Here is a 12,362-nt window from a genome sequence, read left to right as displayed (position 1 = left end):
GATAATAAATAAGACATTATAAGGTAGCTAGCGGCGCGGCTACTTAACCCTAACCGGTAGTATTATAAGCTATAGTAGCGATAGTAGCGATAGTATTAAGTACGTATAGGCATTATACCTAGCCTAGCCTAGAAAAACGAGTCCCCGATATTATAATATTATAAGGAAATACGTTTTTAAGTAAATTAAGCCTTATTAGTATATTAGCGCGGGCGTTATATTATAACGATATAATTTAATTAAAGTTTAATCGAGATATCGGCATATATTATAGCGTACTAGTCTTGTCTTATACTTATATATTAAAAATAGCTAGCGCGGTATAGGGTAAGGCGCGGACTTAAAAAAAAGTAGAATACCTTTATACCGAGAGTTTTCTTCCTTTATAAATAGTATTATTCTTTTAAATTTAATAAATTTTCTTAATTTCTTTTTTTTTTAAATAAATATTATAATTCCTTATATTAGTGCTTTAAATATATTATTATTTAACTTTTAAATTATATAAGGAATAAAAGTAATAATATATATAACTATAAAGTTTTAATTTAATATTAATAATAATTTATATTATTATCGTTAAAGCTATATAATTAATTAAGGTCTATAAATAAACTTTAGAGTTAATTAAACTTAATTAAACTTAATATTATAAAATAAGCTACTTTTAAACTTATACCTTATATTAAGTAAAGAATATATAATATTAGCTTACTTTAAAAATTTATAAATAAAGTAATTAAGACTTTTTATTACCTTTAATATAATAATAATAAGATTTAAATCTAATTTTATTTTATAAATAAACTTAAAAGAGTCTATATTAAATATTAATAAGATTATATAAAAGATTAATTATTAATAAACTTAATTAAATAAAGCTTTAAAATAGCCTTTTTTAAATTAAAGGCTTATATTAAAAAAGATAATAATAAATAAATAATAAATATTATTTAAGGTAAAGAAGTTTATTAAATAAGGCTTAAGTAAAGGGGTTATTTTTAAAATAATAAAGTATATTTAATATTAATAGCTTAAATAAACTATTAAAAAGACTATAAAATAGCCTAACTTAAAGTAATAAAATTAATTAATATTTATCCTCTTAAATACCTTAAGTATACTTTCCTTTAGCTAAGCTATTTTACTATAGCTATTTACTACTATACTATCCTATTAATATTATCTTTAAGTATTATTAAGTAAAAAACTATTATTTTTAATATTATTATCCCTCTTTATTAATAAACTATAGCCTTTACGACCCTAAGAAGCTATCTATTTAATATTAATACTTATAATTACTTATAGTTAATAAGTTAAGCTCTACTCGGTAGCTATATATAAGTATATTAGGTCTATTACCTAGCTATTTTAAAACGCTATTAACGACGAGCTTTATTAAAGCGTAAAGAATATATATAGCTATATAATTAGACTTCTTAAAGTAAGGTGCCCTTATTTAGTACTTTAGGCGGTTTAAATAACTATTATACCTCGCGCTTATTGCAATAGAACCTTGCATCCTTCAGCACTTGAGACAACAATAGTGAGATTCTGCTTCTCCCTTCCCGGCATTACTTTCGAAGCTCCAGGCGCAATTCTGAGGTTGGGAAACTCTTGAAGGACACGAATAAGGCCGTATGATGCCTCCGTCAGTGCAAAATCTTCTGTGAATGGTCATTAGCAGCGACACAGTTCTAAAGGAAACCCGGATTCTTACTTCCGAGGCATAATCTTGGTCCGCCATGAAACGGCATGAAAGCGAACCCGATATTTCGCAACTCTGGTCCCTCCCACCTTTCTGGACGGAATTCATTTGCGTCCTCGCCGTAGATATCTTTGCTACGATGCATATGGTATGCAGAGAATCCGACACCGGTCCCCTTGGGTATTAATAAAGGTGATTCGCCGTCTCGGCCACCACCCTTTGGCAGAAATGTTGTTTCTCTAGATATTCGAATGTTCACAGGAATTTGAGTGTACAAGCGATTGGCTGAAAAGGTTAATTCGGCGAGTCAGGAACGCGGGAAGCTAGTGAACGCTTACTCTCGTTGAGGACGCATCGAAGGTAAGTCATTTTGTTGATGTCGGCTCTCGTCAGCCTTTCCCCAGTTGTGGTAAACCTCAGGATCTCTTGGCGAAGGCGCTCAAGGGATGCTGGGTGTCGGACTAGCTGATAACTGTGACGATTCAGTGAGAGATTCCTGCAAGTACAGCTTTACATTCCCTACCACGCCCATGACATCAGACAGGCAGTAGTGTCTCTGCCCGCAATTAATACGTTCATGAGTTGATCACGAACCAACTTGGGGTGCTGGAGCTCTCTGAAGAGATCGAGGATGAAAGGATGGCGCTTGGTAGCAACATCTTCCCCATTCTCTTCCAATTCTTTCAGAGCGTGGTTGACGTAATGCGTAGCATAATTATTGATCAGAGCACAGGCTTTCCTGTATTTACTTGGGTTATAAATCCAGTACCATTCAGCCAGTCGCATACGCATCGCTGAGATCAATGACGTGTAGTCGAAGGCTTCCGCGAATGCGGCGTGTTCGCTGTGTTTGAGGCCTGCGAAAGGCTCACCAAATATTAGAGCGACTGTGGTTGCTAAAGTGAAACTGAAGAAGGCTGGCTGAAGATCGACAACACCTGTGCAAGGCTGCAGGTGTGCCAGCAAGTCATTGACTGGCCCTTCGAAACTCGATATGTCTTGATAATGCATCCTGACGAATTGTCGTCGAAGAAGCTCTCGCGAATGCTTCCATGCTGGACCGTCTTGTGTGAAGATGCCGTGGCCGATCATAGGTAAAAGTGCATCACGGCTATTACCAAGCGCCCATTCTAAAGTAGTGTGCATCATGTTAACGACCTTGTCATAATAGTGGTCGGGAGGTCATACTGTCGAACTGGGTCTGTAGCATGTGCTCCAGGTTCTTGGGATCCATGGTAAAATAGCCGACTCGACCTAGAAGCCTGACCTCAAAAGTTTGGCCGACTTCGAAATTTCGGAAGAAGTCCGCTTGATAGGCGAGCAAGGCTCCACGCATCAAGGCATCATACTGGCCTTTGAAGACATCAATAGCCAACGGCCATCTGTAGGGCAGTTTGCTCTTAATGGGTTGGCAACCATGCTGTCGTCCGAAGAGCTCATCGGCCTGCTCTTTCAGTGAGTCAGGGGGGTGAAAACGGAAAACGAATATCTCACTTCATCCTGGCGGCGCTTTTGGAAGTAGAGATAGCTGAGTATTAGAATGAAGATGGTCAGAAGACCAAGGCGCCAACCGGTCGTCCACAATGATAGCTTGTCCATGTCGTGAGGGAGATGTTCAAGGAGTGATGGTCAAGAGATCGAACCGATTCTTCGTTGCGCTAAATGAAGCAGCGGTAGGTTGCGAAACGGGTGGGAGGAGGTGCAACAGGTGTTCGTGACCATGGCCACGGTGTTCGTGGTAACACGGTAGAATTAAAATGGGACTGAGGAGGATGCCATGAAGGAGGCGTCGGCGAGGGCCCGCACCAGGTGCTGATTGCTCGGCGCTTACGGAGTACATTCCAACTCCGTCTTGGCAAGTCCTGACCCGCGCGACAGAGGGTATCCAGTGGGTCGCCTGTGGGCTGTGACGCGGAGTCCCTTACCGAACGTCGAAATGAAAGATACGTCACTCCTGTGCTAGGTAGCAACTGGTTGCAGAAGTACCAGCACCTACGCCAGGAGCAACAGCCTGCATACTGTGCCGCTGTACTATGTGTATCACCTATCCCCATTTCGTTGCTGCGGGCCTTGACACGGCTCGGGGAACCCATCGCTCAGGGCGGCTGAGCCAAGTGTGGCAGCTTGATCGGACAGAGCGGGGTTACGGCCCACAATCGCTGTCACACAAGCGCGCTTCATCCCCTTTGCCATTGGTGAGCACTGACGCTCGTTTCAGGCCCCATGGCCCGGCCCGCAGTTCATACCACAAATGGTTTGGCTCTTGTGGTCGCTTGCCAGCGCCCCGCTACAATCCAAGAGCAAAGCCGGATCGATTCCGCCAACTACCTCCCACCACTCATTGTTTCCCTTCCTCCGGTTCACCAGCATCGCCTTCCATGAATTGAAGCTCTTCTACAGATGTCATGGACCCCTACTCCATCACAGTCGGGGCCACAGGGCTGGCAGACGTCACCCTTCGTGTCATCAGCTATCTCGTCTGTCTGAAAGAAGCCTACGGGAAGATCCAGCTTGAGATCGTCGAATTGACCAACGAAATCCGGGGCCTAGCAACTATTCACGAGTCTGTCGAGAACTTATTGTATCTCGGGCGTGACAGGAACACTCTGAGCTCACCAGGAGATGACGGACCCATTGTTCAGATTCAGACGCGTTTGGCATCTATTTTGCAGCAGAGCACAGGGACCATCGAACAGCTCGAGGCTTTGTTGATCGAAGTCGTCGGAAAGAAAGGTGCCGTCGTAACTGGAAAGATCGACGGTCTGAGAAAGACAATTAAAAAGCAGGGCCGAGAAGATCAGTACATGCGATTACGCCAACACATCAGCAATTACCAGGGCAATATTCAAATATTGTTGAGTTCATTGAACATGTGTGTGTCGGAAGCTGTTCGCAGTATGCGCGCAGTAGGCTAATCGATGCAGTTACTACATACGTCAATCGCTCCCGGCAAAGGATCTCGCCGTTGGCAACTTCCCGGAAGACTTGCGACGCCAAATCACCCGGCTAAGAATCCAAATAAGCAATCTTCGTCGAGAACCCAGAACGTTGGCTGGTGCAGACAATGTGAGTTACTGTGCAAGTCTCTATGCAGTAAACTATCTCACGTATCATAGTCTCACTACTTAATCGATTCTGTGTCAGCCGTGGCATCACTGATCAGGTTCAACGAGCATTTTGACATTCCGCAGAACGTCAGCAGTTATTACACCGGTCGGCAGGGGCATCTGAACGAACTGAAATCCATCCTCGGCATTGAAGAATTGCACCAGCATCAAACCCATCAAAAACGCTTCGTGATTTCTGGTCTCGGCGGTTCTGGAAAGACCCAGTTCTGCTGCAAATTTGCTCAGGACAACAGAGAAAAGTAAGCCCAATAGTCACAGTTGTGGTGCGGAATAATAACGACGATGCCAGTTTCTGGGGTGTATTTTGGATCGACGGAAGTTCCAGCGAAAACGCCCAACGTTGCTACTCAGAAATTGCCAAGATTGGTGGCGTCGAACCCAATAAAAATGCAGCGAAGAACTGGCTCTCTGGCCTTCAGTTACCCTGGCTGCTTCTTATCGACAATGCGGACGATCCAGAGATTGATGTGGCGCGCTACTTCCCGGGGGGCGAAGGGGGTGTAATACTGATTACCACGCGCAACCCGAGCACCAGGAGGCACGGTACGGAAGGTGTCAGGTTTTTCCATTTCGACAAACTGGAGACCGAGGAGGCTAGCGATCTTCTTCTGGCGGCAGCAGTACTGCCGCGTCCTTGGGGAGTACCGACGAGGAGCCACGCAAACCGAATCGCCCAAGTCCTCGGATATCTGCCCCTCGCTCTCATCCATGCCGGGAAAACAGTTTTGGACAAGCTGTGTTCCCTCAGTGACTATCCTGAATACTACGAACGAACTTGGAACAGAATTCGCCATTCCCGAAGTCGAAGAGCCTCCCGTGGCCATGACGATGAGCATGCGTCGAGCATGAGTGTATATTCCTCGTATGAGATGATCTATGTGGGCCTCGAAAACAAGATCGACCAGCGATCAAGGGATGCCCTCGAACTATTAAAGATGTTCTCATTCTTCTACCGTGAGAACATCGAGTTCAATCTGATCAAAACTGCGGCAATGAACCCGCGGCGGGAGCGACAAGAGGCCCAGGCTACAGAGAGCATTGAGGAACAACTCGTCCATGAAGGACCTCAGACATGGGCGAACCAGTTGTACAGCTGGGCTGTGGCGGTTTTGGGACCGCTGCAGAGGGGAAGATCCGCTCTCCCTCAGGTTCTGTGGGATGAGGATGACACACCATTCGACGAAGACCGGCTGCGCATCGCACTGTCTCTCCTTGTTCGCCTTGGGATGGTGACCTTTCACGATGCGAACAACAGCTATTGGATGCATCCATTGGTGCATACATGGGTGCGGCAGAGACCTGATACCAGTACGGCTGAGCAGGCGTTGTGGTGTCAAGTGGCATCCACAGTACTGGCGCAATCCATCTTTCTCCAAGCTCCACGTGCATATGCGGGTCAGGATGAAAGGTTCAAAAGACAGATTCATCCTCACGTGGAACATGTGCGAAGGTTGCAGAAAGAAATCAACAATCGTTTAGAAGACAATCAGCGAGTCACCCATTGGCTTTGGCGGTGGATTTGGCCTACACCTTGGCAGGGTCTGCAGACATTTCAGGCGCGGGAGTATGTGAAGTTCAGTCTGGTATACCTCCGTTGTGGAGAGTGGGCTAAAGCAGAGGAACTTCAACTTCAAGTGAAGAATTACATATTCGCCACACTCGGTCCCAAGTCTAAATATGGTATCGACATCGCTCTCTTGTTGTCGACAAACTATGTCTTGCAGACACGAACCAACGAGGCGAGGGTACTACAATACCAGGTCCTGCACTCTGCTAAATATTATTATGGGTCAGACCATCCTACGACTTTACGGATCATGGATACACTCGGCCGCACGTGCCTTCTGTGCAGTCGACTTGGGGAAGCCGATCGACTACATAAGGAAGTGATCGAGAAATTGTCCAAACTGGAGGCGTTCGGCCCCGAGCACGAGAACTACTATACGGCAGTGGACAACCTAGCCAAGGTCAGGGTTCGCTATTTCGACATGGAAGAGGCCGTTCGTCTGCAAGAGCTAGCTTATAAAGGAATGAAAAGGATCTTGGGCCCAATGCACAAGAAGACCTTGGAAGCCCAAGATGATCTGGCGGGAATCTACGGGTTTGTCGGAGAGCAGCGACTACCACTTGCCCTTCGGATGAGCGAAGAGGTTGTGGAAATCCGCGTCAGGGAACTCGGACGTGAACACCCCGAAACACTCAAATCGAAGTTGACTTTGGCAAAGATTAAAACTGCCATGAATCAGTTCGACGACGCCGAAGAGATCTTTCGAGAAGGCTTGCCTGCCGCCAAGAGAAATCTAGGCGAAACCCATCTCGGAACACTCGCGGCTCGAACTTGGCATGGGCATCTTTACTGGCGCCAAGGGCTATATGCGGAAGCGGCGACCATATGGGAAGATGTCATTCAAAAGCACAATTATGAGCAGTCGAAACGTGCGGATGGGGAGCATGTGGATCGGGGTAAGTGGCATTGATTACTTTCTTCTTTTTCTGGTTCTGTTGAAGAGTTCTGCTTGTTAACAATCTTACTTCACCAGTGCAAGCAATGTGGTTCCTCGTTCACTGCTATGAGGACCAAGGCAGAATTGATGATGCAATCAAGATCTGTGAAGAAGTGATCCAACTTACCCGTAGCTTTGGTGGAGAGGGACTTGGACAGCAGCACAAGTTCTGGCGACATGTGAGGGAGAAAAGCGAGGAACTACTCAGACGAAGAGAGCGACACGAGCAGCGTCTTGTCGCGGACGAAACAAATTGCCGGCTGGCACTCGAACCTCGTAAGAAGGTGGTGAAAAACTTCACATTCTAGAGGATTGAACTATGTAAGATGCTGCTCACGAAATTGAGCCTGGTTTGAACCATCGGCAGGGGAGGCATGTGGATAGGGAGGGGTACTCGAGCAAAATAGTTCAAGCATCGTATGTGATATCTGACTTGAGGTCGTACCTTGCGAAGGGATATTATCCAAGCCCGAAGAGTCGATATTGCGGTGGCTGTCACATTGTGTCTCCTGTGCGTGAGCGTGCGTGATATGCTGGAGAGTAACAGCCCTGGCAAACCCGGAGGTCGATGTCGTGGGATTCGTCGTTGACAATACAGCGTCGGTGTGGCCCCGATAATAATTGGCGTCCGCGGCCCGAAGGGGGGGAAATTGCGGGCGAGCTATGGCATCTTGATGATCGTAGTGCCAGCTAGCGCACGGCATAACCTGGGCGATGGTATTGTCGGGGGGGGTTGGGGGCGGCGACCATTCCTGCCCGGCGGTGGTTTAAAAATGGTATGTGATAGAACAGAAGACCATTCATCAAACCATGGAATAGGACATAAAGCAAAAAGAAACGTTTATAAGTCGAGGCGATCGCAGGGCGGGTGTCTAAGCCTCTTGCCTTAGGACCTCCCGAGGCTAAAAATATAATATAAGGTATTAAAGAGGCACCTTACTATAGGAAGTCTAATCGTATAGTTGTATACGTTCTTTACGCTTTAGTAAAGCTTATTATTAATAGCGTTCTAAAATAGCTAGGCGATAGACCTAATATACCTATATATAGCTATTAAGTAAAGCTTAACTTATTAACTATAAGTAACTATAAGTACTAGTTTTAAATAGATAGCTTCTTAAGGTTATAAAGGCTATAGTCTAATAATAAAGAGGGATAATAACGTTAAGAATAGCGGTTTTCTACTTAACGATACTTAAAGATAAAAGTAGTATTATTTATATAGATAGAAAAGTCTAGCCGTATAGATAATCTACTTAAATTTTAAGTCCGCGCCTTACCCTTAGACTGCGCTAGCTATTTTTAATATATAAGTATAGGATAAGATTAATACGCTATAATATATACCGATATCTTAATTAACTAATATCGTTATAATATAGCGCCCGCGTTAGCGCGCTAATATAGCTTAATTCGCTTAAAAATATATTTCTGCTATTTCCTTATAATATTATAATATTAGGAGATTATTTTTCTATACCGGGCCGTACCGGGCTATAAGGGCGCTACTTATGCCTATATCTACGCTTACGCTTATTACTAATTATGCCTATGCCTATAATTAAGGTAGATAAGGCTATAGCGCTAATAGGGCCTAAAACGCATTTCTATTATTTTCTTACGATATTATAATATCGGGGATATATTATTCTAGGCTAGGCCGGGCTAGCTATAAAGCTAAAGCTATAATAGGGCCGGCGCTATATAGTAAGAGCTAGTCGGGTTATTAATATTTAATATACTATAAAGGAAGGAAATTAGGGTTATATACCGGGCAGCCCCTATACGCGCGGCGCCCGCTATATATAGCCCTACGTAATTAGCTACGGGCTTAAGTCTATATAGGGTCCTAGCTATATATAGCGTTACTACGCTTAGGGCCGCGCCCTAGGCTCTTATTAGGCTAAGCCCCTTATATTACCCTCTTACTCCCCCCCCCCCCTTAGGCTAGCCCTAGCTACTATAAGGGGGCTTGCGATAACCCTTTACTTAAGCCCTTTAGTTAAGGGCTTCTTTACCTTTATGCCTAGCGGCCCGTAAGTAAGCGCGTATAGCTAGCTTTTATTATCGCTTACTATATAGTAGGTAGGTCTATTCGTAAAGGCCTTACTTCCTTTAATTAGGTATCTTTACCCCCTTCGGTATAGGCCTTACTTACTAGCCTATATATACTTACGGCCGGCCGGGTTAATAACGTTATAATAGCTATTTACTTTAAGTTACTATATTAGTAAGAGAAGGCATAGGAAATAGAAGACGGCCTAAGGAAGATAAATAAAAACGGCTAAAGGAATAGCTAGGGGTAAAAGGGAGCTATAAGGGTAAGACTATAAGGATAACTATAAAGGAAGGAAGCCTTCCTAGTTAGAGAGGACTTATTATACCTCTTTAGTTATAGCCGATAATACTTACTCTTTTACCCTATTTTTATACTTTAGATATAAGTATACTTTATTAATATAAGTATCTCGCGCTATCGTAAATTACTATATAGTTTTATATACTATCGTAAATATAGATATCTAACGTTTAAGACTATTTAATTAAAGCTTAATAGCCTTTTTACTATATTAATAAATTAATATATAGGAGTCTTTATATTATAACGCGTTAAGTAAGGATAGGAAGAGTATAAAGGGAATACGCTTTATAGTTTAATATCTTTCTTACCTTAATATAATTAGTCTTTAAGGCGTAAAATAACTTAAGGGCTATTATATTAACTTAAAGGTACCTTTAGGCTATTAAATAGAAAAATACTAAGCTTAAAAGGAAAAAGGATAAGAAAAATATTATTAATAAAGAAAAAAAGAAAACTAATAAAATAATAAGCCCTATTCTTAATAAGGGATAATTTAGCCCTAATATTAAAGAAAGGGTTTAATATTTAAAAAGAAATAAAGTTAAAGTAAATATAAGTAAAAAATAATATATATCTAAAGGGATAGGGGTTAATAAAATAAAAACTAACGAATAAGGAAAAACCTAAAGGCTATAAAATTATAAACCTATATTAAAAGACCTAATTAAATAAAAACCTAATAGAAACGAACGAAAACTATTAAAAATCCTTATAGTCTAAATCGTAACTTAAGTAACTATTAGGGATAGCTAAATAGGATAAGTACTTATTATTACGGCTATAATTACGCTAGGAGGAAAGATAAAAATATTAAAAGAGGGCGGAGACTGCCTATAGCGTTAAGCTAATTTATAATAAAATAATTCGACCCCTCCCTTTTATATAATAGGTAACTTAGGATCTCTTAATAACTTAGCGAAAGGTACTCTTAAAAGAAATCCCCTTATATATAGGGTAAGAGTATTTAATCTATTTATAATAAAGCTAATAAATAAACTAGAAGAACTTAATAATAATACTTTAGCTTAAGCTATCTCCCTTATAGGGAAGTCGCTATCTAAAGTATTAAGTCTTAACTAATATTAACTTACTATCTTAAAGTTTAATAGATAGGACGTAATAGACTTTATTAAGAAGTTTAAAGCTAAGATAAGGGCTTACTCGATTATAAAGGAAGAGATACTATTATAGCTTAAAAGCTATATATCCTTATTAAAAGTATAAAAGGTAAAAGTCCTTATAGATAGATTACGCTAAAAAGATATAAAGACTACTTTTATTAAGGAATATTACTTACTAGACTTTAATTAAATAAAAACTATATATACTTAATTAAAACGATACCTTATAGTAAAGCTATAGATAAACTAAAATATATTAGACTAACTAAAGTAATATATATACCTCTAGCGAAAGGTTAAACCTAATATATAGAAGATAAGTAAAGGATAGTCTAGATATATCTTTATAGCTATGCCCCCTTATATTTAAGTTAAAATCCTAAAAAAGAAAGGAGCTTCCTTTTTAGATATAATTAAAATCCCTTATAAAGAACTTATTAAGGTAATTAAGGATTACTTAACCCCTTATCTCGATATCGAATTAAGGGAAGCTTCTTACTTTAAGCTAATCTAAAAGGAGTAATAGCTATAAGATTAAATAATTCCGAAATATATAGACTAAGGAAAATAGTAACTTAAGTCTTTACCGCCTTAAAATATTAATAGTATAGAATATATTAAAGGTAAGATAGATAAACTAATATAATAGCTTAAAGTACTTAAAATTAACCTTACTTAATAAAATAATTAATAAATAAAAGATCTTAAATAACTCCTTATAGTATAAATATAAAAGGGTAAGATAATAGGATAAGAAGCTAGTAAAATAATAGTGCTAATTAAGATATAAAAGGTATAGACTTATATAATTTCTTTTAAGGAAAAAGATAACCTTAACTAATTTATAATAAGGGTAATCTTATAAGGGGAAGGTAAATATAAGCGGCTTTACTAATATTACGCTAGACCTAGCTATATCTTAGCTAAATACTTAAAATATAAATACGATAAGGAAATTAGGTTTACTTACTTTAATACGAAAGGAAGAGCCTTATAGGTAGGAATAAAAGAAAATAGTTAAATAATCCCCCCCTTACTTATATATTAATATATTAAGCTTAATAATAGAGTACGCTACCTTATATATTATTAAGTTAAGAGATTTAATAAATACTTTATTAATCCCTTATTCTTAATAGTTAAAGCTAAGGAATTAAATATATAAGAGAATTAAAAACTACTTTTAAGAGAAAAGGAGTGCCTTAATCTCTTCCTTATAAGGTTAAGGGACGTATAAAGACTTAAGTAAATAGGCTAGACTAATATCGCCTAGCGTAGCTAATAAAATAATAAAATATTATCTATTAAAGTTATTATAATTAAGGAAAATTAATAAGACTATTTAATTAAAGCTACCTTAATTAACGTTAATACTTATAAAAGAAAAAGAGCGTACCTTAAGGAAAACTAAGATATAAAACCTAAAAGATAGGAGACTTAACGAGACTTAATAAATATAGAGAATATTACTTACTTTAAGCCTAAATTCGACCTTAAAAAAAAAATAAAGCGCTTTTATAAAGGTCTTATTTATAA

General features: G+C 40.0%; 2 protein-coding genes across 2 annotated transcripts; one reads left to right on the top strand and one right to left on the bottom strand.

Moving 5' to 3' along the window:
• Positions 1-1,500: 1,500 nt before the first annotated feature.
• JDV02_003041 (uncharacterized protein) lies at positions 1,501-3,441 on the bottom strand. Its single transcript, XM_047984126.1, has 6 exons — positions 3,206-3,441; positions 2,900-3,155; positions 2,235-2,841; positions 2,050-2,183; positions 1,724-1,996; positions 1,501-1,670 (listed from the first exon to the last, which is right to left on the bottom strand). The coding sequence occupies exons 1-6, from the start codon at positions 3,308-3,310 to the stop codon at positions 1,504-1,506; spliced, it is 1,542 nt and encodes a 513-aa protein (XP_047840099.1). The 5' UTR covers positions 3,311-3,441; the 3' UTR covers positions 1,501-1,503.
• A 609-nt stretch (positions 3,442-4,050) lies between these two features.
• JDV02_003040 (uncharacterized protein) lies at positions 4,051-7,811 on the top strand. The gene is made up of 5 exons (XM_047984125.1): positions 4,051-4,583; positions 4,636-4,777; positions 4,828-5,078; positions 5,129-7,302; positions 7,380-7,811. Exons 1-5 carry the CDS (start codon positions 4,117-4,119, stop codon positions 7,649-7,651), a joined length of 3,306 nt encoding a protein of 1,101 aa, XP_047840098.1. The 5' UTR covers positions 4,051-4,116; the 3' UTR covers positions 7,652-7,811.
• The last annotated feature ends 4,551 nt before the right edge of the window (positions 7,812-12,362 follow it).

This window comes from Purpureocillium takamizusanense, chromosome 2 (genome assembly GCF_022605165.1).
Source record: "Purpureocillium takamizusanense chromosome 2, complete sequence".
NCBI classification, from domain to species: Eukaryota; Fungi; Ascomycota; class Sordariomycetes; order Hypocreales; family Ophiocordycipitaceae; genus Purpureocillium; species Purpureocillium takamizusanense.
Note: the sequence above shows the minus strand (reverse complement) of the source record. Positions and strands in the feature narration are given on the sequence as shown.